Source organism: Chelonia mydas, chromosome 3, assembly GCF_015237465.2.
Source record: "Chelonia mydas isolate rCheMyd1 chromosome 3, rCheMyd1.pri.v2, whole genome shotgun sequence".
NCBI lineage: Eukaryota > Metazoa > Chordata > Testudines > Cheloniidae > Chelonia > Chelonia mydas.
In genome coordinates this window covers 45,580,912-45,606,654 of record NC_057851.1, presented here as the reverse complement: position 1 = coordinate 45,606,654, position 25,743 = coordinate 45,580,912, and the positions used below count along the sequence as shown (strand labels likewise).

Genomic DNA, 25,743 nt, shown 5'->3' with positions numbered 1-25,743 from the left:
TTCATATATGTCTGATGATTGATATCTATAACCTCTCACTAAACGTGTAACTAAAAGTTCTTTGAGTGGTCTCTGCATTGTAGTGATAGATTATTGAGGTTATCTATAATATATAGAAATGAATAAACAACCAAAGAATTTTAGTTACATCAAGTCTTACAAGATATCATGAGCAGCAATTTTAAACGCTATACTAAAACTAACAACAAAACCCCATTTTGAAACACATTAAACTAAAACATATTTAAAACCCGCAAACCTAACCATTGTTTTAAGCCCAGTGTTTGAGTTTGCCATGATCAGAACCTTGAGAACAAATTTGTACATATTGGGCCTGACCCAAACCAGTGGGAGTCTTTCTCCAGTTTGTGGCACACTGTTCCATAAATTATGCAATTGTTGATTCATTTAATAATATTTTATCAGGTGACCAAATGGTGGATGCAATGGATTATACTTATTTATTTATACTGGTCTGAGATCACTTCATGAAGGGCTTTTATGCAAATATCTGTTTCTCTCATGAAGAATATGATCTTAGCAATAAGTAACAATCAGTATTACTTACAGGTAGATATAGCAGTTCAGCATTATGCAGACGATGTCCTTTATGTATAGGACTACAAGTGGAAGTACTTAAATATAATATGAAAAGCCTTTTTTTTTTAATGTACCACTAGCCCTGCAAATAAAGGAGAAATGGAAATCTTAATAGAAAATCTGATCAAATGAAGCTTAGAGATCTAAGGGGATCAGGCAAAGCTGGATAAAACAAATCATAGAAATACTACACTTCTTGCATGCTAACAAATGTTCATGTATTCAGCCCCTCGGTAAGCTGTCACAGATTTGAAAGTTCTGGTGACAGGAGGTGGAGGGACAAAGAGAGGGAATCCAGACACCCGCCCTTCAGCATTTGTGAGATTTTCCAAGAAACTCTATTTGGGGAGTGACTGTCCTATCAGAGGCCTAAAAAGCTTGTGAGAGCTACTATATGATCAGACAGCAGAGCCTCTAGCCATTATAGGGGGAGCAAAGAGGTTACTGAAAGAAATGGCTGATATTGAAGAAAGTATTTAGCGTGAGGAATCTTTAGCTCTATTTTGTTCAGCTTCTCCACGTAATTTCTCTTGATATTCTTTGTGTTCCAGCAGAGTCTATCTAAAGCTTTGTGACCTCGCAGCTACATTGCTCTTCATTCACATTTGTTGCTAGAAAGAATGTAAGTTTTCTTCTTATCGCTTCCATTTGGAATTGTACCTTCTTATGAGACTGAAGCACTTTATCCACTGTATCCATGTACCTGTGCTTTCTAGTTGTGATATGTACAAGCATATTATGCACTGTGTTTTTTTTTTTTTACCACACACACAAAAAAGTGCTTGCTAACAAGTTTCATTATACCTTAGCTATGAAGCACTTAGTTTTCTTCCCTATGTTTTTTTAGTAACATGAGATTGCATTCAGAATCTCCAGGAAAAAGCAGCAGCTACTTGAAATGCAGTTTGTATAAACATGTCTTTTGAAATGTTGCAACATACTAATGTTAGAATACATTGTCTGTCTATGATAGTCAGGAACTAAATACCTATGCCACTTTTTAAAGAAAAAATATACTTTAACAAAGATGACTTTTTAAAATTACTGAATTGTGTAATTAACATTCTTACATGAAATAACAAAGAGAAAGTTAAGGGTGACTTGATTACAGCTTATTAGAATCTACAAGGGAAAAATATTTAATCGTGGGCACTTCAGTCTAGCAGAGAAAGCTGTAACATGATCCAATGGAAGTTGAAGCTACACAAATTCAGAGTGGAAAGAAGACATACATTCTTAATGGTGAGAGTAATTAATCATTGGAATAATTTACCCAGGGTAGTGGTGGATTCTCAATCACTGACAATTGATTGGATGTTTTTCTAAAAGGTCTGCTCTAGTGATTATTTTGGGGAAGTTCTATGTGTTATACAGGAGGACAGACTAGATAATCACAATGGTCCCTCTGGCCTTGGAATCTATGAATCTAAGAATAGTCTCTTGCTTTTATGTCTAGTTACCAAATGTATGGTATATTACAAATATTGTGAAGGATTTGGTGTAGGACCTGATCCTTCAGCCTATACTCAAATAATTTCACTGATTTCAATTATGTTACTCACATGAGTAAAGGTTACAATATTAGGCTTTAAATGCATATGATTATTGCTGCTGATGTATCCTAATAATATAGGCATATTGGTATGCTGTCCTTGATACTCACTAGAATAATATGTGTAAGTGCCTTGCTCCTCTGTCTTTTAATTTCTTTTTTTAAGAAATAAAGGAAAAGGATAATGCATGGTTAGTTCAAATTAATTGTTGCAGGACTAACAATCGCATGGCTAGCAGACTTGCTAGTAAAAATGGTTAGGGATTAGCTGAGTAGCGCAATTTGCATCTAACTACAGATTTGAAACTTTCCCAAAAGTCTAGATGTCAGAAGACAAGGGTTGGTTCTTTCTCCTCTTTAAGAAGATATTTTTTATTGATTTACTGAAAGTAATTAGAGTGACCAATGCGTTTAGAGTGACAGCGTGTTGTGAAAATCTTCAAAGATGCTAACAAGGGCCCTGGTCCTAAACCCCTTAATTTCAGTGACAGCAGGACTGGGCTGTAGATTAACAAATAGAAACATATTTCACTATGTATAATTTTGAATCTCATTCTGCTTCAGGTGAGGTCAGTGACTAAACTCCATTGACATCGATGACTGTAGGATAGATCTTTAGATTGAAAACTGTAAGGAGTAAATCTTTTTAATGGGATGATGCTGTGTAGATAATATCATCCAAGTACTAGTCTTATAATTCATGGTCTTATTTTTCACATAGATTGTTTTCTCTTTAATGTTTTAATTATTTAATCACACATGCATACATCTAGTAAAGTAAAAAGCTCCATTCTTAGAATGGCCTTTCACAGCAAACTGTAAGGTTCAATATTTATCTTTGTCACTCAGTAGAGGATGATTGAATTGCACATATAATTCACCACTGTTGCTTGTATCCATAATGTAGTTAAAACTAACTAGCCAATATCTTTGTAACAAATACTTGTGCATAGATATCTAGTTATAGAAGGTGATTTGGGGTCATTTGTGACCCTTTACGTGATTGATAATTATTAGACACATATTTTGAAAATAATTACAATGCATATTTTAAGTCTTTAGTTTATGTATGCAGTGTCTGTGCGTATACTTATTCATATATACTGTGTATATACATACTCATATTCCCCAGCTGTTGTGGGGATTTCCTATCACAGCAAACCCAGTGCTTTAGGGACTATTGAGTGAAAGTAGCAGATTAGCATTAATAACAAACGGATCTAACAATTAAATGTTCCTTTCATAGGTGCATGTATTCAAGAAGTCCTACAATGAAATTTCCAGTTCTGATGGTCCTGGTGACTCTCTCCAGCATTTTCCTATGTCAGGATTTACCAAATACTGTAGGTATGTGAACATACTCCTTTCATAGTTGATACATTCAGAGCTGATTAAAAATATTTTTCATCAAATATGCTGACCAGCTTGTTACAGGAAAAAAAATTGTGAAAAGTACCACAAATTTTTTCCTGGTTTTTTTTTTTTTTTTTTTAGATCAAAATAAGTTTCAAATGGACCTTTTCTAAGCACTCTTTTACTAACTAACAATATATTTCTTCAGAGAGAATTGGCCTTGATTCTTGTGTAATGAAAGAAGTAATCCCCTCCTCCATTATAGTATTTTGCAGCGATTTGACTCTGCATCGAAATAAGTGTGTGTGTGTGTGTGTGTGAGAGAAATGGAAAAACAACCTGAATAACAACCTTCATCTCTAAGGTGTAATTTAACATTACGCTTATTTTATTTATTACATGCAACAGTACAAAAAAGTTGCCATATACAGCTAAAAATTATGCTATTGCTTATAATAAAGCGCACACAACATAACAGTGCAATTTGTTCTCAAATCTTAAATAACTGTTAGTTGGAAAAGCATTCTGGATATCAACATGCAAATATACATAATAAGTGTCTCACTTTGCTTCATAATTCCTACAGTAGCTCAAATACTGTCACAAAGCGCAGTTTGAAATCTGGCGTCCGATGACACCTATATCAAGGCATGGGAAAACAAAACTATGCAGCAGAAGGTAGACACCTCAAATGGTGGGCAGTACTGAAGCTTAGCTGCTAAATAACTAAGTGGTTGGAATTTTATTTTTATCTAGCAGAGTAAGAAACATTTCCTGACAAACCATTCTCATTACCTATGGAATAAGCAATTGTGTAAAATAGTTATTTTCCAGGAAGCCACTATTAAAATATGGGAAGGAAAAGGCTCATAGTTACCAACCAATCTTTAGTTTTGAAAAGACATGAATGTAGAATCAAATAGCAAAAATAAATAAATATTATGTTTCCATAAAAGATAGGTCTCTACTGGAAATACCTCATCTGATGCATCCTAGGACTGCCTTAGCCTTTTTCATGGCCGCATCACATTGACTGCTTATAGTCATCCTGTGATCAACCAGTACATCCAGGTCTTTCTCCTCGTCTGTTGCTTTCAACCAGTAAGTCCACAGCTTATAGCACAAATTCTTGTTAGTCCCTAAGTGCGTGACCCTGCACTTTGCACTATTAAATTTCATCCCATTTCTATTACTCCAGTTTACAAGGTCATCTAGATCTTTTTGTATGGTATTCCGGTCCTCCTCTGTATTGGCAATACCAACTTTCTATCATCAGCAAATTTTATTAGCGCAAACTCACTTTTTGTGCCAAGATCAGGAATAAAAATATTAAATAATATTGGTCCCAAGACCACTAGTAACTTCCCTCCAGCCGGACAGTTCACCTTTCAGTCTGACCCATTGTAGTCACCCCTTTAACCAGTTCCTTATCCACCTTTCAATTCTCATATTAATCCCCATCTTCTCCAATTTAACTAATAATTTCCCATGTGGAACTGTATCAAGTGCCTTACTGAAATCCAGGTAGATTAGATCTAATGCGTTTCCTTTATTTAAAAATTCAGTTATCTTCTCAAAGAAGGTGATCAGATTGTCTCACATGATCTACCTTTTGTAAAACCATGTTGTATTTTATCCCAATTACTGTTCACCTCTATGTCCTTAGCTACTTTCTATTTCAAAATTTGTTCCAAAACCTTGCATACAATTGAGGTCAAACTAACAGGCCTATAGTTTCCTGGATCACTTTTTTTTCCCCCTTTCTTAAAAATAGGAACTATATCAGCAATTTTGCAGTCATAGGGTACAATCCCTGAGTTTACAGATTCATTAAAAATCCTTGCTATTGGGCTTGCAATTTCATGTGTCAGTTCCTTTAATTAAGATTGCCTGGAGGCCCCAATTTAGACTCATTAAGCTGTTTGAGTTTGTCTTCCACGTTGGATGTGGTAATTTTTACCTCCATATCCTCATTGCCATTAGCCATCCTGCCACTACTCCTAAACTCTTCATTTGCCTCAGTTTTTAATGAGGCTAATGATTTGTTTAGGTGTTGGATGATGCCTAGATTATCTTTAATCTCCACCCCATCCTCAGTGCTTAGTGGTCCCATTTCTTCTTTCCTTGTTTTCTTCTTACTTATATGGCTATAGAACCTTTTACTATTGGTTTTAATTCCCTTTCCAAGGTCCAACTCTGCTTGGCTTTTAGCGGTTCTCACTTTATCCCTACACTTTCTGACCTCCAAGAGGTAGTTTTCCTTGCTGATCCCTCCCATCTTCCATTCCTTGTAGGCTTGCTGCTTTCTCATCATCACCTGTTTGAGATGCTTGCTCATGCAGCTTGGTCTGCAACCCTTCCCTATGATTTTTTTCCCCCTTTCTTGGGATGCAGGTTTCAGATAGCTTTGGCAACATTGACTTAAAATTATTCCAAGTTTTTCAGATCCTTGAATTCTTTGGTCCAATCCACTTCTCTAATTCCCTTAATTTATTAAAATTTGCTCTTTAGATCTGCAACAAGAGTCCTTGATTTCAATTTTTGTTTATCCTTCCATTTAGTTTAAACTGAATTAACTCATGATCACTCAAACCAAGGTTGTCCTCTACCACCAGTTCTTCTGTGAGGTCCTCACTACGCACCAATACCAAATCTAAAATGGCATCACCTCTTGTTGGTTCAGCAACTATTTGGTGAAGAAATCTCTCAGCTATCACACCCAGGAAAACCTACTATTACTAGTAGCACTTTTCCTCCAATCTGTATCTGGGAAGTTAGTCTCCAATGATCACACAATTTTCAGTAGTATTTATTTCTTTAAAAACATTAAAGAGGTCTCTAACCATAACCAAATTGGATCCTGGTGGTCTGTAGCGCACCCCAAGCACTACATCGTGGGAACCTATAGTAGCTTTCTTCCCCAAAGTGATTTTGGCCCAAACAGACTCTGGTTTATCCATTCCATCACTTCTAATTTCTTTACAGTCTACCTCATCATCAACATGCAATGCTACTCCACCACCTTTGCCTTTATTTCTGCCTTTTCTGAACAGCATATACCCTTCAATACCTGTACTCCAGTCATGACTACTATTCCACTATGTTTCTGTTACCCCTATAATATCTGGTATCACTTCCTGCATGAGTAGTTCTAGTTCCTCCATTTTGTTACCCAGCCTCCTTGCATTGGTGTATAAACTTCTTAACTGATGCTGCTTGGCTTTGCCCACATTCGTCGCCCAAGTGGTTCTACAGCCTATCTGACTGGTATCAGCACTATCCTTCCAATTAATGTCCATTCTCCTACCTGCTGCTGTTCCTTTCTCTATTGCTGTATCCTTTCTTACTTGATTTTTCCCCCTCTTAAAATCAGGCATGGAGATTACATGAGCATCTCCCAACAGTCTCCCCTGAGTTCCTAGTTTAAAGCTCTTTTAATGAGTTGCACCATCCTCCTTACCAGAAGTCTATTTCCTTCCTTACTCAGGTGGAGTCCATTCCAAGACAACTGTCTTCTGTCCCTGAATGTCTCCCAGTGGTCAGACATCCCAGAGCCCTCCTTATAGCGTCAGTGCCTGAGCCATCTGTTGATCATCATAATGTTGTCTCACCTTCATTCTCTACTCTAGGGACAGGCAGAATCCCACTGAACATCACCTGAGCCTCCATTTCCTTAAGCATCTTCCCCAGCCTGGCATAGTCTCCCTTGATATGTTCCAGCAAGAATCTAGAGGTGTCATTTGTTCCCACATGAAGGACAATAAGTGGATTCTTTCCTGCTCCCATTAGGATTCTCTTTAGCCTCAGGTCCACATCCCTTATCTTAGCTCCCGGCACACAGCACACCCTTCAGTTCTCTGGATCAGCTCTGGTGACAGGCCTGTTTGTTCTTAGTAGGGAGTCCACAATCAGGTAGACCTGCCTTTTCCTGATCATGGTGTGATTCTCTGGCCTTCCTCCTGTTCTTTCTGTCTGCAAGTCCTCTTGTCTTTTTATTCTCCCTTGCAATCTTTTGTAAGTCATTCTGTATCCTTCTGGGGCTCTGAATTCTGGGTATCTCCACTGGCTCTTCTCCTTACAGGATTATCTGCTCTCTTCTTCTTCCTTGCCCTCCCTCCTTCAATTATAGTCTGCTGTGCCCCTTCTTCATTTCCAACTCAGCAAACTTGTTCCTGAGCATTATTTCTCCGTCACTAGCTGGTCTTTTCCTCTGCCTAGTTCTCATAGTCACATGCTTCCACTGGCCTCTTTCCTCACCCAGCTGTCTCCCCTCCCGGTTCTTCAGTCCAGCTTGCATTTGCAAGTCTTGACTTTTCCCTTAAGCCTCCTCTTGCCTTTGCTCCAACAGCTGCTCAAACCCCCTTTGAAACTCAACCATAGTTTTCACCTGCATCTCCAGGCTTTGGATCTACTCTTCCATCAGCTCTGTGATGGGGCAGTTCATACAAATGAAATTCTTTTCAGATACCTGCTCTAGGATCATGTACATCTCACAGCTTCCACATCCGGTCATCTTCATTGTCTCTTCCATGGCTTCAGTCACTATCACTGCTACCTCTGTACCTGTCATAGCCTTCCTGCCTAAATATCTGTCAAAGGGGAAAAAAACCCAAAGACCCAAACAAACACCAAAAGAAAACCAGAACATTACAGACCCAAACCCCAAGTCCCCTTACAAACTCCTGCTCAATCTCCCCTGTTTGCTGCTCCTGTGCTGCTCGCTGATTATTTGGATTCCTAATCAGAGACGCCCACACCCCCTAATCAGGGTTTGGCCTCTCATAGTACACTGCCCCCTACCAGCTTTTACAAACTGAACAAGGAAAAAACCCACACAAGACAAAAAAAAAAACCCACACAACACCCACAAAAAACTCCCTCACTGCCTCAAAGGACCAGGGGCTTGTTCCTCCCTTCTTCTCCAACAGAACTCCCACTCAGACTTCCCTGTTTACACCTCTGTTTTCTGCACCTGGGTGTGTGGGCCAAACACAGGATGACTGTGAGCCACCAATGTGATGTGGTTGTGAAAAATGCAAATGTGATCCCAGGATGTATCAGGTACAGCATTTCCAGTAGAGATAGAGAAGTATAAATGTCATTGTACAAGGCACTGCTAAGATCTCATTTGGAATACTGTGTACAATTTGGTCACCCATGTTGAGGACAGATGATTCCAACTGGAACAGGTTCAGAGAAGAAATACTAGGATGATCAGGAGGATGAAGGGCATAACTTATGAGAGAAAAGTGGAAGATCTTGGCTTGTTTAGTCTAGCACACCAAAAATAGACTTTCTATAAATACTCAGGGTGGGGAACACTAGAGAGGGTGAGGAGTTATTTAGTTATTTAAGCTAAAGGACAATGTTGGCACAAGAACAAACGGGTATCAAATGGCCATGAACAAATTCAGGCTACAAATAGAAGAAGGTTGCTAACCATCAGAGGAATGAGGTTCTGCAGCAGCCTCTCAATGGGAGTTGTGCAGGCAAATGACTTAATTAGTGTTACAAGAGAGCAGGACAAATTTATGAATGTGATTGTATGATGAGGTTGCTTGTGATGGCGTGGGGCAGAGCTCAGCAATTCTTGGCCTCACTTCCAGTTTATATCTTATGTTCCTAAGAGCTCATGCTTCAGGGCTTCAGCCAGCTGCCTCTAAGGCAATGGTTTTCAAACTTTTTTTTCTGGGGACCCAGCTGAAGAAAATTGTTGATGCCCATGACCCAGTGGGGCCAGGAATGAGGAGTTCAGGGTGCGGGAGGGGGGTCAGGGCTGGGGCAGGGGGTTGGAGTGTGGGGGGTCAGGGCTGGGGGTGCAGGTTCTGGAATGGGGCCGGGGATGAAGGGTTTGGGGTGCAGGAAGGGGTTCTGGGTTGGGGGGGCTCAGGGCTGGGGCATGGGGTTGGGGCGTGGACTTACCTCATCAGCTGCTCCTGGTCGGCGGCACAGCCGGGGTGCAGAGGCAGGCTTCCCGTCTGTCCTGGCACCGCGGACCGAGCTGTGCCCTGGAAGTGGTCAGTGTTAGAGAGCTTATTCCTTCACTCTCCCACTTCCCTGGTCCTTCTTGCATGAACAGAGAGCAACAATACCCGAAGCCCAAAGGTGCAAACAATTCGATGTTTATTGGGGTGAACTTCCAGCAAGCTTAAATACAAGTTCCTTTTTCCTTATTTTTGAATCCCAACTTACTTCCTGTTTGCCCCTAATTTATATAGTAATATTCTTAGCTATACCTTAACCAATCATTCTACTGAAATTTAACTAACCAATCCTAACATATTGTAACATGATTAGCTAACCAATTATATCCCACCACCTTAATTAGTTTACACCCAGCGAAATTAATTATACAGCAGACAGAAACAATCACAGAACCAGAGAGAGACCATGCCAATAAACAATAGCAAAGTGGGAACTATAATGACAAAACAATACAGAAGTGAGGATTTCACAACTACATCTATAAAGACATAAGAGTTTCCCAGCTGTGTCTATTGATAAGTGAGTTCTTACCAGACAGAAAACTATCAACCTCAATTTCCTTTTACATCTTCTAGGCAGTTCCCTTTCTCTGGAGGTGATAGGGGCTATCAGGACAGGATTGTATTCCTAACAGCCCAATAGCACCTTCTTTCAATGTGACTACTTTGGAATGTGAGGATGTGACCGGTCGCTTCCCAGCTTATGGCTGCCTCTGTCGCTTAGCCAAAGGCCTTAGCCTAAGAACAGGGTCTCAGACTGTCACAGTAAGAGAAGGACCTTACACTGGCAGACAGTGATTTTGATTCTTTCTTTTATACCTCTAACTAGCCAAGTGATAAGAATACACCTAAATTCTTAAAGTACAGGCCTTTACAGACAGGCCTGAATATCTATATCCTAACAGTCAGCAGCAGGTCTGGCTCCAAGGCGAAGGCGTGCAAGTGGCTTTGCGTGACTCTCGCCCACAGGCGGCACCACCTCCCCCTGGTTCCCAGCCAATGGGAGTGCGGAGCTGGTGCTCGGGGGCAGCGCATGGAGCTCCGTGGCCCCGCTGCTGAGAAGCTGGACTGGCTGCTTCCAGGGCGCAGCGCGGTGTCAAAACAGGTAGGCACTAGCCTGCCTCAGCTGAGCAGCACCGCCAACAGGACATTTAACATCCCAGTTGGTGGCGCTGACCAGAGTGACCCAGTGCCTGACATGCCGTGACCCATTGCGACCCGAAGTTTGAAAAACGCTGCTCTAGTGGGTCACGAAAGGATTTTTCCCCTCTCCAGTATATTCTGGGGTAGGATTCTTTGTTGTTGCTCTTTTCTCTGAATCATCAGGGATGGCCATGGCTGGAGATGGGATACTGGACAGGGTGGGTAGGCTCTCTGAGGCGGCACCCAGCATTCTGTCTTAGTTATTTGGCTGGCTGGTTCTTGCTCACTATATGGGGGTTGGGAATGCATTTTCCCCCAGGTCAGATTGGCCAGCGACCTGTTTTTCGGTTGTTGGTTTTTTTGCCTTCCTCTGTGGTGTGAGGGTGCAGGTCAGTTGCCAGGATTATTTCGATATATCTCACTTAATCATTCCCTGCTACTGCAGGGGCCTCAGGCACTGGTACACCTCAATCCCCCCTGTTCTCTTTTTGTGGCACATAAGAGGCTAGTCTCCTGTTGGCTGTAATAATTTGGTCTAATTTCGGCTGCTGGGTTTACTGTGTGGGTGCTAGGTGCTGTTGGTGGCCTGTGAGACTAGATGATCTGGTGGTCCCTCAGATCATATGTCAAGGGAATGCAAGCAGAAGTGTTCTGATTGCCCCTTTCACAAGTGCCCAAGCAGGAGGAAAGGGCTCTCTTTGTCTGCATCCTCCCTCCTTTGATGAGCCAGAAACCAAACCTGACCACTTAATAATAATTGCACAGAACCAACAATGAGAAACCAGTTTTTCATCGGCAGCACTAACAGGGCCAGTATCTCAGTGACCGTAACTTGGCTTCACTCCATTGGAGTCAATAGTTCCATGCCAATTTCCCCCACGAGAGTTGTTTTTATAGAAAAATACCAAGCAAATTAACTCTTTGGCAAATGAAACTAATTATAATTATAAAAACTTTTTAAAATTGCAGAGGTTGATCTTCTTCAGGAGTTCAGATTGTCCAAAGCATCGGATCTAAACATAGTTGAAGGATCAAACTCAGATTTTTTAGTTTACCACATTAATCCTACCATACAGCTCAGGAAAAACACCAGGTACGCCATAAATTAAACTCTGTGTGCTTCTTCCTTAAAACTAAGATTTTGCTGAAGAAATGGATCATAGTTAACACAGAATGTGAGTAAGATTTATGGGCTATATTGGGACTGGTCTTTGTGCAGATGCATGAGCGGAGGCTGCAAAGAGGTTTTCACTACCTTAGACCTACCATGCAAGAGTCACTGCACTCACTTGAGTTTCTCCCTGCACCTTGATGCTGGCTAGCTTGCCAGGTGCAAAAAGGAGTTGGAAGGAAAACACTGCACCTTGTGAAGGAATTGTGCAGTGGGTGCACTGTTGTTTTCAGTGGAAGTCTGCCTGAGAGCAAAATGTAGAATCTTTGGAAGTAATAAAGTGTGTGATCTCATTAACATTATGTGGACAAATTCTTGAAATGCCACTCTTAAAGTGCACCCCTTAGTGACTCTCTAGCTGACTCTCTACCACACTACAGCACTGTTAAAATAATAAATTTTAAATGTTTTAGAGATGAAATTTGTTGAATGGGATTTGGTTTACATTGTATCTCAATATGTAGACTTTAATTGGACTGCATGTGTTCTTGTTTTAGTGGTGTTCATCCAGATTGCTTGCCTTCAGAATATTCCATCATTGCTATGTTTAAGATGCCAGAAGACACTCCACAAAATGTGCAAAATTTATGGCAAGTTAGTGATTCTGATGGCAAAAACAGAGCTGGTATTCGCTTTCTGGGAGACAAAAAATCTCTGGATTTCTTTCATGCCACTCCATCCGAAACACTCATGTTCAGGACATTCAGCAATGTGGACAAGGCTTTTGATGGTTCTTGGCACAAGCTAGCATTAAGTGTGAAAGGCAAGGATGCAAAATTATTGATTGACTGTCAGGAGGTCAGTGCAGTTCCAGGAAATGAACAGAGCGGTGTTTATGGAAATGGATACACTTTGCTGGTAAAAAGATCAGTTGAAGAGTCTCCTGTTTTGGTAAGTAGCTCTTCTAGCTTGAGTAATGTTACTACACAGTGTCATCTACTGGAAATATAAGAGAAGAAAGCCATTAGGCTAAGTCCGTGAACCTAGTTAGTGTTCAGTGTTTTTCTTCTAAGTGTTTTTCTGATTCTTTTCCTAAATACAGTTGTTTATAATTGCTCATCTTGCTACCGGTGGGATTCCATTCAGACACTAACTATCCTCTGTGCACTCTCCCATAACGTGAAGTTTTCCTTAGCTACAGTTAACATCCTTTTGTTTGTGAACCTTTCAAATGGATCTGTTGAATTTAAATTCCCTCTGCCCTTTAAATTTAATATCTCCAGCAGGTTCCTTTTTTTCTCTCCACTTGCTCCCACTGAAATCAATGACAAAACTCTCATTAATTTTAGAGGTACAGGAGCAGGCTTTTAATTACATTTCATCCGATGAAGTGAGCTGTAGCTCACGAAAGCTTATGCTCAAATAAATTTGTTAGTTTCTAAGGTGCCACAAGTCCTCCTTTTCTTTTTGCGAATACAGACTAACACGGCTGCTACTCTGAAACAAAATTAGTAGTAACTTTTCATACAGTTATCTCTGAAGATCGACTCAATATTTTTCCTGTAAGTGGCACACAACAATACTTTATTACTTTCACTAGAACTCCCTCTGGTGGTGAGCATGTGACTCAAAATTGTTGTTACTATTTTGTGCAATAAAGATTTGTAGTTATCAGCATTCAGAATAGCAGTGAAATACTTCCTACATGTAAATATAATAACAAATGCAATTACTGGCCTAGCACAGGCTTTATGCTAGAGGTAACTGTATTTTGATTTTGTATTTCTGTAGACTATGAATGGAAGCAAACATAGAGTGAGAAAAGCCAATAAGATTTTTAAAAAAATTTACACTTGGTCATTTTATTAGTGGATAATAGAGCATACAGCAAGTATTTGACTTGAAATTTTGCCTTGTACAAGGAAATCAGATTGGGTAATTTAGAATTTAAAAAGAGAAAAGCAGCAGAGATAGAATTTGCTCTTTTAATGGCAGTACTCCAATGTGAGCCGGATTCTGCAGCTACTCCGGATGCAGAATTCATTGGTGAGGGGCGGAAAAGAATGAGGGTGGAGAGGAACAATTGGTCAATGTCTGTGGCTGTGCAAATGTGTCTGTGATGAGGAGCACAAAGTGGGTAGGTGTGAGTTTGCGCGCGTGTGCACTAAGTTTTCTTAGCACATTTTTGCTATTGCTCACATTAGTTTAATCCAATGATTTTGTGTGTCAGGTGGATTTACAACAACTTGAAATGCACTGTGACGCAGATAAAGCTTACTCAGAAGGCTGCTGTGAGCTTTTGGATATTGTGAGTAGGCTATGCGCTTTCTTTCATGAACTCCTTTGCTTCAGCACTAACCGACAGAGTGAGCACAGGTTTTGCAGTGTTCTGTACTAAATGAGATAGACAGGGCCGCAGGGAGACTTCCCCAAATCTCATGTTGCATGGGGGCAGGGGAAATGTTTGGCAGCTGGGTGGATCAGGATGTGTTTTGCTAAGGGACTGAAGAAGGGATAGAATGGGGCTCAGGGTGTTGTCATTATTATGCAGATTCAGAAGGGCGTCATCATCTGGAAATAGGGCAGGGCATTAGTAGCTGAGAGTGAGCTTCAGGGGTGCTGGAACAATTTTTATAGTGGGGGTGCTGGTGATGGAGACAATGTATTTGGTGTTTGTTATTACTACTTCATAGAATTGGAAGGGACCTTGAGAGGTTGTCTAGTCCAGTCCCCTGCCCTCAAGGCAGGACTAAGTATTATCTAGACAATCCCTGACAGGTGTTTGTTCAACCTGCTCTTAAAAATCCCCAGTGATGGAGATTCCACAACCTCCCTAGGCAATTGATTCCAGTGCTTAACCACCCTGACAGTTAGGAAGTTTTTCCTAATGTCCAACCTAAACCGCCCTTGCTGAAATTCAAGCCCATTGATTCTTGTCCTATCCTAAATTAAGAACAATAATTTTTCTCCCTCCTCCTTGTAACTTTTATATACTTGAAAACTTATATCATGTCCCCTCTCAGTCTTCTCTTCTCCAGACTAAACAAACCCAATTTTTTCAATCTTCCCTCATCGGTCATGTTTTCTTGACCTTTAATCATTTTTGTTGCTCTTCTCAGGATTTTCTCCAATTTGTCCACATCTTTCCTGAAATATGGCACCCAGAAATGGACACAATACTCCAGTTGAGGCCTAATCAGCGCAGAGTAGAGTAGAAGAATTACTTCTCGTGTCTTGCGTACAATTCTCCTGCTAATACATCCCAGAATGATGTTTGCTTTTTTTTTTTTTTTTTTTTTTTTTTTTTTTTTTTTTTTGAAACAGCGTCACACTGTTGACTCATATTTAGCTTGTGATCCACTATGACCCCCAGGTCCCTTTCCACAGTACTCCTTCCTAGGCAGTCATTTCCCATTTTGTATGTGTGCAACTGATTGTTCCTTCCTAAGTGGAGTACTTTGCATTTGTCTTTATTGAATTTCATCCTATTTACTTCAGTCCATTTCTCCCGTTTCTCCAGATCATTTTGAATTTTCATCCTATCTTCCAAAGCACTTGCAACCCCTCCCAGCTTGGTATTGTCCACAAACTTTATTAAAGCCAGGGGTGTGGCAGCACCCCTAGTTCCAGCTCCACTGGTGAGTCTGGGCTTGTAGAGTGTACCTCTCAAGGTATGTAGGGGGTTCCCTACAGGCCACTAAATTCAGGTTCTGGTTAATGTGAAAGCTGACAGAGCAAGAACTCTCAAACTATGCACCTGATGTGTGTGCCTAGCGCCAGCTCTGTTATATGATTCAGGAACATTTTCTAATGCCGTTTGTGGAGAACAGAGATGGCAGCTCCCCATGCCATCAAATCAGTCATGTTCCTCAACTCACTCTTTGCCATGCAGAAAATAAAAAAACATGTATCTTCATTGTCAGTGCGGAGCAACTGCTCAGCAGGGTCTTACTGGAAACCCAGCATGTAAATGTGCCCATGGGAGACCAGGAGATCAAGGAACAAGAGGGCCCAAGGTATAATTTAAAAATCAACTTTCTATTTGTGAAGATCATTTTTAATTTTTGTGTGGAAATGATGTCCCTTTTTCTACTCCTGTGCCAGGGGCAAAAAGTGGAGAAGGGAGAACAAGGAAAGTCTGTCAGTGTTGGAAATCTGGTAATTACGATTTATGCTTTGTCTTTCATATTAAATAAGACAACATGCCTTCATTTGTATAGTCTACATTGCTCAGTAATAAAGATAGGTGGCTTTGAAAACATGTTCACCATTGCTGTACATGGTGGACAAAAGGGAGCTTCAACAGTAGTAACATGAGGGAGGGGCAATGATCTAGCTCAGGGGTGGGCAAACTTTTTGGCCCGGGGGCCACATCGGGGTTGTGAAAAGGTATGGAGGGCTGGGTAGGGAAGGCTGTGCCACCCCATACAGCCTGCCTCCCGCCCCCTGACTGCCTCCCTCAGAACCCCTGACCCATCCAACTCCACTTGCTCCTTGCCCCTTGACTGCCCCCACCCCCTCTGCTCCCTGTCCCCTGGCTGCCCCACCTCCTATCCACACCCCTGCTCCCTGACAGGCTCCCCGGGACCCCTGACCCATCCAACCCCCACCCACTCCTTGTCCCCTGACAGCCCCTTCTGGGGCCCCTGGCCCTGACTGCCCCCTGGGACCTCCTGCCCCTTATCCAACTCCCCTTCTCCCCGCCCCCTTACCTTGCTGCTCAGAGCGGCAGGACAGGCTTACTTGAAAGCCTGGGAGGTGGACGGGTGCAAGCCGCGCTGCCCGTGCTGCGGCGTGCCTGCGGGGGAGGGAGGACAGCAGGGGAGGGGCTGGGGGCTAGCCTCCCCGGCCTGCAGGACCAGCTCAAGGCACCAGCGTTCCAAGCAGGTGCTTGGCACGGCAGTCAGAAAGAGGCAGCAGAGTTTCCGTGGTGGCGGCAATTCGGCGGCAGCTTCTCCGTTCCGCCGGCCGCGGCGGCAATTCGGCAGCGACAGGTTTTTTCAGTGCTTGGGGCGGCAAAAACGGTAGAGCTAGCCCTGCCGGCTGGGAGCTTGGGCCAGACAGGACGGTCCTGCAGGCTGGATGTGGCCTGCGGGCGGTAGTTTGCTGACCTCTGATCTAGCTGCTCCTTCCCTTCCTAAACCTAGTGACCAAGGGATTTTGCAGGTTCCTTAACCAAAGTTTGTTCAGTGGTCTGTGGTTCAACCCTTTCCATCCTGTGATCTTATGTTACAACAGAAACTAGTTTCAGGACCCCTTTCTAATCTAGCCAAAAAGAAAAAGAGGGTAGTCACGACCCCCTGATATTGCTGGGGATCATGACCTGTGAGTTGAGAATCCATGTTCTATTGTTTTATGTTCTCCGAATACTCACAGAAGTTAGATAAAAGCATAAATACTATTGCTGGAAGGTTGCAACCTAATACTACTTTATTTCTTAGAATTCAGAACAATGTCACACAAGAACCCCAAAACAGAGAGAGAGAGAAAACAGGCTGCTCACTTAGGCAGCAAGGCATAGGTCACCTCATCCTGCTTTAAGCTGGCTCTTTCTTTACTGACTCTGTACTCATGCTTTACTACAAGCAGGACCAGGAATGCCACCCCACTCTTAAAGTAATAACATGCAATTCTAACACAGTGCCACATATGGGAAATTTAGTTTTAGTCTCATTCCTAAAGTGCAGAAGTCCCTCTTATGACTCAGAAAAAAGACATATTCAGTTTCATGTCAGCTGTCTGAACTTGTCAAGTTAAACCTAAATATCACCGGTTTGAATTCAGTAGTTTTGGTGTCACTTTATGATGTCACCTCAAGAGAGTAGGCACTTCAGGAGCCAGTCCCAAAGTATTAGAAGATCATCGGTAGTGACTTCTCTCTTGCCATCTGACCAGATTCCTTCCTGCACCCAAGCTCCAATTCCAGTGCATGAACCCTGTTGAGCTTGCATTGTACCATTTGAGCTGTAGCGTGACGATATCCTCATGCTTTAACCCAACTGTGCAGTTAACACTGGAAATTCTTCTAGGTTGCCCACTCAGTCCCAATTACAATTGCCACTAGTTGCTGTTGCAAGATTCAGTAGAGAAGCTAAGGGCAGAATGACTATAGAGGTCTTCAATCTCTTAGCTATAAAGGTATTTCCTTTAGGACTGGCTTAAAGATCTCGATTGGCAGCAGGGGGAAACTGGCGTTGACTCTGCCCATGCTGTAACTTTGTGTGGATATAAAAAGAACTTCAGATCCCAATGCAGTCATTCCAATGACGCTCACTAGCAGGCTATTCACTTAAAATTAAACAGTGAAATTGTTTTTCTTGTTAATAGGGAGTTCGTGGTAACCAGGGAAATTATGGAAACACTGGAGAGCCTGGTCCAAAAGTATGACTGATTTATTGTTCAAGTATATAAAAATATCTGATTTTTTTTCATTTGTTTATACCATATATTTTATTTTATTTTCCTTCAAGGGTTTAGTGGGCACTAAAGGTGAAAAAGGAATGAGAGGGTTACATGGTGAATGGGTATGTATTGCATTATATTCTGCATGAAGCCAAAGTTCAGAATCAAACAGGAAACTAAGCAGCCTATTAACTTTTTTGCCGTGTATTTGTATGTGAATTATTAAAGGGAAAATGAACAACATACTTGTGATCTGAAGGATCCCAGAGACATGTTGCCATTGCCAAAATATTGAACAGAACACTTCATCTGTAAATATGAAATGTTAACCATGAATCTGCTATCAGAAATAATTTAGGGCCATAGCTAATTTAGGGCATAGCTTCTTTAAAGTCAGTAGAGCTACAGTGATTTACTGCAGCTGAGGTTCTAGTCCATATAACTTGTTCATGATTTGAAGTAGTAATATCCGTTGGAAAATGCTAGGAAATCAATATGGTTTACAGGGAAATCACCATCAAACTGATCTGGCAGCAAACTAGATTGATAAACTGACTTGTTGCAGTTAGTGCAAATGTATTTTCTGGGTTGATAATGTTCTTTTCTTTTAAAGGGTGATCAAGGTCCTCCAAGTCTCAAAGGATTATCAGGAGCAGAGGGCTTCAAGGTAAGTACATGTGTCTAAATGCTTTAAATCCTCATGGAAGTATCTCTGTGTGGTGCATCTCGTAGTGTATCATCTTGTCCAGGGTATCACAGAAAAGCAAGACACACTATGGCAATGTCTGCACTGCAGTGGTAATCATAATGGTAAATTTCTTATTTATTGGAAGCAGTTGTTAGTACTAACTACTTAATTTTTCTCTTAGGGGGTATCTGGAACACCCAGAAACAGAAGAGAACCTGGGGCAAAAGGAGAAAAGGTTGTTTTTTAATTTCTCTCTCAAGTTGAGCTTGCCATTTTCTCTGCTGTATCATTTCACTATGGCTGTGATCTCAAAAGCAAAGGAAACACATTCCGACCTTGTTGGTACGAGGATGGGAAACCTTCATGGAAAAAACAGGGTGCTGCTGAAAATGACAATGATGACTCAGTAGATGGCAGCATTTTCTCCAAGTGGAGGCTGAACCAATTTTCCAGTATGGTTCTACAGGGTAATGAACTGCTGATTGTTTGTGCTCTTTAAATGATCCCATAGTGTCTTGGCCAAATTCTTGGGTCACTTGTTACGCTCTGAATAACTAAAATTTTCCTAATAATTTCAATTGAAAGCATTTTTTCATCCCCCCTCCTAAAAACTGCTCTGTTGTGTTGTTGGTTCAGTAGGGTTGCTATGTTCCACCCTATAGGCGGCTGCATTTCAGTAGTGAGTGAGTGATCCTTGCATAGACAATACATAAAGTGCTATAGTATTTCAATTATAGGCGCGGGATTCCTATATAAAGATTTCTATGTAAAGTGCATTGGGATCCTTGATAACTCATTACTATTTAGTGCACTTCTGTTTTAGATTTCTGTTGGAGATTTACACAGGCATACTACATGAAATAGAGGTTTTGTGTATTAAATGTTTGTGGCCAGTACTGAACTAGTTGTTTTTTTTTTTTTTTAAACATTTCAGGGAGAACCGGGGCTTGTGGGAATCATGGGATTCCAAGGAGTGAAGGTACTATGCTTTAGCGAGAGAACAATATTACATACACACTGCAAAACAATCTTGCTATACCTAGAATTGAACTGTCCCTCACGCAGTATTTTGAATGTGTTAATATGCTGTTTAGGTGTCTCTGCTATATCAATAGACAAAAAGAAACTATGTATCTTCACCCTAAAATGACTTCTATTTAGGATTAAGTTTCCCTAGGAAAAACAGAAGTGAAAATCTTAATGAGGTAGCACAGAATGTCTCCCCGATAATTAGGGTTGCCAACTTTCTAATTGCACAAAACTGAACACCCTTGCCTTGCTCCTGCTGCACCCCTTCTTTGAGGCCCCGCCTCCCGCTCACTCCATCTGCCCTCCCTCCCTTGCTCGTTCTCCCCCACTCTCACTCACTTTCACTGGGCTGGGGCAGGGAGTTTGGGGTGTGGGAGGAAGTGAGGGCTCCCCATCTGGGGGTGCAGGCTCTGGGGTGGGGCTGGGGATGAGAGGTTTGGGGTACAGGAGGGGGCTCTGGGCAAGGGCCGAGGGGTTCAGAGTTCAGGAGGGGGCTATGGGCTGGGACAGGGGGTGGGGATGCAGGAGGGGATGCAGGCTCTGACTGGGGGTGTGAGCTCTGGGGTATGGTGGGGGCCTCAGGGTGGGGCAGGGGTTTGGGGTTCAGGCTCCCAGAGGGAGTCTGGGTACGGAAGGGGATTCGGGGTGTGGGCTCCAGCCGGACAGCATTTATCTCAGGTGGCTCCCGGTCCATGGCACAATGTGGCGAAGGCAGGCTCCCTACCTGCCCTGGCTCTGCGCAACTCCTGGGAAACAGCCGACATGTCTGGCTCTGAGGTGGAGGCTCGGCCAGGGGGCTCTGTGTGTTGCCCGTGCCCACAGGCACTGTCCCCAGCCAATGTGAGCTGCGGAGCCAGTGCTCAGAGTGGCAGAAGAGCACGGAGCCTCCCTGGCCACTCCTGCACCTAGGAGCCAGATATGCTGGCTGCTTCTGGGGGCTGTGCAGGGCCAGGGCAGGCAGGGAGCCTGCCTTAGCCCTGCTGCACAGCTGACTGGACTTTTACTGGCCCGGTCCATGGTGCTTACTGAAGTCACCAGCGTCCCTTTTCGACTGGGCATTCTGGCTGAAAACCAGATGCTTAGCAACCCTCACTATAATAGACTTTGCAGTTGTTCTGGGAGGAAAATGGCAGCTGTTTAAAAATTTTGAAGTGCAGCGTACAGAAAACAAAGGCATCACTTTTCCATACCTACATACACCATAAGGTGATTATCTTACATGTTGAGAACTCAATTTTGTCTTTGTCTGTTGTTTTTGTTTCTAGGGTGATGAAGGCTTCTCTGGGGCTGATGGTTTACCAGGCCAAGAAGGACCTAGGGTAATATTAACTAAAGCACATACTTACAAACATTTCTTTAAATCCACTGGTTAGGTTTAACGGTTAAGGTAATTAGCATTGGAACAATTTACCAAAGAAGGTGGTGGAAATCTTTAGATCAGGATTGTCTTCCGAAGATATGCTGTAGCTGAACCAGAAGTTATGGGCTTGATGCAGGAATCACTGAGTGAAATTCTATGGCCTTTGTTAAGCATGAGGTCAGGCTACACAGAATCATAGAATATCAGGGTTGGGAGGGACCTCAGGAGGTCATCCAGTCCAACCCCCGCTCAAAGCAGAACCAATCCCCAACTAAATCATCCCAGCCAGGGCTTTGTCAAGCCTGACCTTAAAAACTTCTAAGGAAGGAGATTCCACCACCTCCCCAGATAACCCATTCCAGTGTTTCACCACCCTCCTAGTGAAAAAGTTTTTCCTAATATCCAACCTAAACCTCCCCCACTGCAACTTGAGACCATTACTCCTTGTTCTGTCATCTGCTACCACCGAGAATAGTCTAGATCCATCCTCTTTGGAACCCCCTTTCAGGTAGTTGAAAGCAGCTATCCCCCCTCATTCTTCTCTTCCGTAGTCTAAACAATCCCACTTCCCTCAGTCTCGCCTCATAAGTCATATGTTCCAGTCCCCTAATCATTTTTGTTGCCCTCCGCTGGACATTTTCCAATTTTTCCACATCCTTATTGTAGTGGAAGAACTGGACACAGTACTCCAGATGAGGCCTCACCAATGTCAAATAGAGGGGAACGATCACATCCCTCGATCTGCTGGCAATGCCCCTACTTATACAGCCCAAAATGCCATTGGCCTTCTTGGCAACAAGGGCACACTGTTGACTGATATCCAGCTTCTCGTCCACTGTAACCCCTAGGTCCTCTTCTGCAGAACTGCTGCCTAGCCATTTGGTCCCTAGTCTGTAGCGGTGCATGGGATTCTTCCGTCCTAAGTGCAGGACTCTGCACTTGTCCTTGTTGACCCTCATCAGATTTCTTTTGGCCCAATCCTCCAATTTGCCTAGGTCCCTCTGTATCCTATCCCTACCCTCCAGAGTATCTACCTCTCCTCCCAGTTTAGTGTCATCTGCAACCTTGCTGAGGGTGTAATCCACACCATCCTCCAGATCATTTATGAAGATATTGAACAAAACCGGCCCGAGGACCGACCCTTGGGGCACTCCAGTTGATACCGGCTGCCAACTAGACATGGAGCCATTGATCACTTCCCTTTGAGCCCGACAATCTAGCCAACTTTCTATCCACCTTATAGTGCATTCATCCAGCCCATACTTCTTTAACTTGCTGGCAAGAATAGTGTGGGAGACCGTGTCAAAAGCTTTGCTAAAGTCAAGGAATAACACGTCCACTGCTTTCCCCTCATCCACAGAGCCAGTTATCTCGTCATAGAAGGCAATTAGATTAGTCAGGCATGACTTGCCCTTGGTGAATCCATGCTGACTGTTCCTGATCACTCTCCTCCCCTCTAAGTGCTTCAGAATTGATTCCCTGAGGACCTGCTCCATGATTTTTCCAGGGACTGAGGTGAGGCTGACTGGCCTGTAGTTCCCAGGATCCTCCTTCTTCCCTTTTTTAAAGATGGGCACTACATTAGCCTTTTTCCAGTAGTCCGGGACTTCCCCCGATCGCCATGAGTTTTTAAAGATAATGGCCAATGGCCCTGCAATCACATCCGCCAACTCCTTTAGCACTCTCGGATGCAGCGCATCCGGCCCCATGGACTTGTGCTCGTCCAGCTTTTCTAAATAGTCCCGAACCACTTCTTTCTTCACAGAGGGCTGGTCACCTCCTTCCCATGCTGTGCTACCCAGTGCAGTAGTCTGGGAGCTGACCTTGTTCGTGAAGTCAGAGGCAAAAAAGCATTGAGTACATCAGCTTTTTCCACATCCTCTGTCATTGGGTTGCCTCCCTCATTCAGTAAGGGGCCCACACTTCCCTTGACTTTCTTCTTGTTGCTAACATACCTGAAGAAACCCTTCTTGTTACTCTTAACATCTCTTGCTAGCTGCAACTCTAGGTGTGATTTGGCCTTCCTGATTTCACTCCTGCATGCCCGAGCAATATTTTTATACTCTTCCGTGGTCATTTGTCCAATCTTCCACTTCTTGTAAGCTTCTTTTTTGTGTTTAAGATCAGCAAGGATTTCACTGTGAAGCCAAGCTGGTCGCCTGCCATATTTACCATTCTTTCTACACATCGGGATGGTTTGTCCCTGTAACATCAATAAGGATTCTTTTAAAATACAGCCAGCTCTCCTGGACTCCTTTCCTCCTCATGTTATTCTCCCAGGGGATCCTGCCCATCAGTTCCCGGAGGGAGTCAAAGTCTGCTTTTCTGAAGTCCAGGGTCCATATTTTGCTGCTCTCCTTTCTTCCCTGTGTCAGGATCCTGAACTCGACCATCTCATGGTCACTGCCTCCCAGGTTCCCATCCACTTTTGCTTCCCCTACTAATTCTTCCCGGTTTGTGAGCAGCAGGTCAAGAAGAGCTCTGCCCCTAGTTGGTTCCTCCAGCACTTGCACCAGGAAATTGTCCCCTACACTTTCCAAAAACTTCCTGGATTGTCTGTGCACCGCTGTATTGCTCTCGCAGCAGATATCAGGGTGATTGAAGTCTCCCATGAGAACCAGGACCTGCGATGTAGTAACTTCCGTGAGTTGCTGGAAGAAAGCCTCGTCCACCTCATCCCCCTACATGATCATGAGGGTTCTATTTAATGTTAAACTCAATGAATATCCTCTATTTATTCCCGTGAAGATCAATCTGTTGAGTGTAAATCACTGCTCAGAATCTGTCTGTGTATTTTTCTACATTATTTAACACTTTCATTAGCTTTAGTTATTTGTTCTTCTTAAATTAGTGAAATAAATGTCATGGAGCTTTTCCGATTTACTCTTGCTAAACTCCCCCTGGTGGATGCTCACCAGACTGCTGCACTGGATCCAAACCTCTGGATCCCATGGGCTTTTCAATTTACTGAGTTGCCACAGCATTCAGACACTTCTTTTCTATATCTGGCCTTTGAGGCATACTCCTAGAGTACAGTCTCCAAGACTGGTATCGCTTCTCAGGATGGGGGACTCTGTGGTCCAGCTACCCTGTGCCCCAAGATCAGTGCTGACTCCCAAATCGCAAGATTCACAATTTGTGGGTGCTCTAGATTAGTATTTCTCCCTTCAGGGACTTTGTGACATTTAAAGCAAGTAGTGGTTCAGCAGCAGGGTTCCTCCCCCTCCGGGTCCATGGGAGGCCAGTCCGCCTCACTATGTCTCTGGGCGTTGCCTGTATTGGGGAATTAGTGGCACGGCAAGAATCTATAGCTCAGGCCTGTATTCAGGGCCCAGCAGCAAAAGGCAGTTAGGTGGCCCAGGCCCTAAGGCAATGAGTCTATAGTTCGGGCCTGTTTCAGGGTCGAGCAACAATGGAAATTAAGTAGCCCAGGCCCTCAGTCACAGTGGGGCAACAGGAGTCTAGGACTCAGGCCCTAGTGGGAGACTGCCACCCCAGAGTTGGGGTAGCGGGAGGGGAGGGGCGCAGGCCCACCCACTCCACTGCACCCTGGCCCAGGACCCTAACTGTGGCAGCAGGATTTGTCAGGGGGGATCCTGACCGTAATACGCTGATCTAAACTCAGGCAGTGCTGCAGTCAGTCTTGAGTCAGCTGCCCCTGGGCCACTTCCTAACTCCCCCTTGGGTTGTACCCTTGGGTCTGCAGAGGGTTGTCGAGATCATCAGGGTAGAAGGCCTGTGGTACTCCTGGCAATCCTCCGTGGTTGGGTCAGCGTACGGCTCTGGCCAGTCCTCAGCCCATGATGGCTTGCAGCAGTCTCCCAGCTCCAGAGCAAGCAGGAGGCATCTGGCTTCCCTGGTAGCTGCAGCCCAACTGAGCTTCCAGACCTGCCTTTTATACTTCCTGTCCCGCCCACTGACTTCCAGCGGGAGGGTTGAGCATGGCCTGGCTCTGCCCACCAGGGCTCAGTGAGGGCTTCCTCCCCCTCCAGGTCCGTGGGAGGCCATTCCGCTTCACTACACATATGGACTACTAAATCACACACACACTTTACTCTTAGACACAGCACAAGAGATATACAGATATAGGGAAAAACAACTAATACCTGCACACAAGACCCTTCCTTATTCAGTGGGTCTTAGTTAGTGTCTTCCAGGACACCTAAGATTATTCTGCATTCCTTTTTCTCCTATGCAGTCTTGTCCTCTGGTTTGGAACTGGTCTTGGTGCAGAGACACTTTCAATAACAAATTTTAACATCTTTGTCTCTTGATGCCCTCCCCCTGGGTTTTTCCATTCTCCAATACTCTGTTTGTTAGAGTGGATCATTAGGAAATCAATAGACTTGGGCCAGTAGTCTCCCCTTGGACTACAATTCTTGATACCTGTATTGCTTGGTTAAATATTAGCGATTGGGCTGTCTGTATCCACTGTCTGCCATCCTGCAGAGGAGGACTCAGACTATGTCTATTCTATAATTACTTTGGTATAATTTACATTGCTCAGGAGTGTGAAAAAGT

General features: G+C 43.2%; 1 protein-coding gene across 4 annotated transcripts in view; it reads left to right on the top strand.

The window, feature by feature from the left end:
- LOC114018264 (collagen alpha-1(IX) chain-like) overlaps nt 1-25,743 on the top strand; it is a 65,416-nt gene that overhangs the window by 11,675 nt on the left and 27,998 nt on the right. The window contains exons 1-13 of one of the 4 annotated variants that reach the window (XM_043542393.1): nt 484-1,222; nt 3,399-3,499; nt 11,602-11,725; nt 12,301-12,694; nt 13,974-14,051; nt 15,667-15,759; nt 15,848-15,901; nt 18,071-18,124; nt 18,214-18,267; nt 18,759-18,812; nt 19,015-19,068; nt 19,768-19,812; nt 21,128-21,181. In XM_043542393.1, the coding sequence (XP_043398328.1) occupies nt 1,221-1,222; nt 3,399-3,499; nt 11,602-11,725; nt 12,301-12,694; nt 13,974-14,051; nt 15,667-15,759; nt 15,848-15,901; nt 18,071-18,124; nt 18,214-18,267; nt 18,759-18,812; nt 19,015-19,068; nt 19,768-19,812; nt 21,128-21,181 (1,161 nt within the window). In that variant the 5' untranslated portion in view covers nt 484-1,220. Of the gene's footprint in view, nt 1-483; nt 1,223-3,398; nt 3,500-11,601; nt 11,726-12,300; nt 12,695-13,973; nt 14,052-15,666; nt 15,760-15,847; nt 15,902-18,070; nt 18,125-18,213; nt 18,268-18,758; nt 18,813-19,014; nt 19,069-19,767; nt 19,813-21,127; nt 21,182-25,743 lie in introns of those variants that run through there. The other 3 variants (XM_043542394.1, XM_043542395.1, XM_043542396.1) reach the window with 3 other exon arrangements.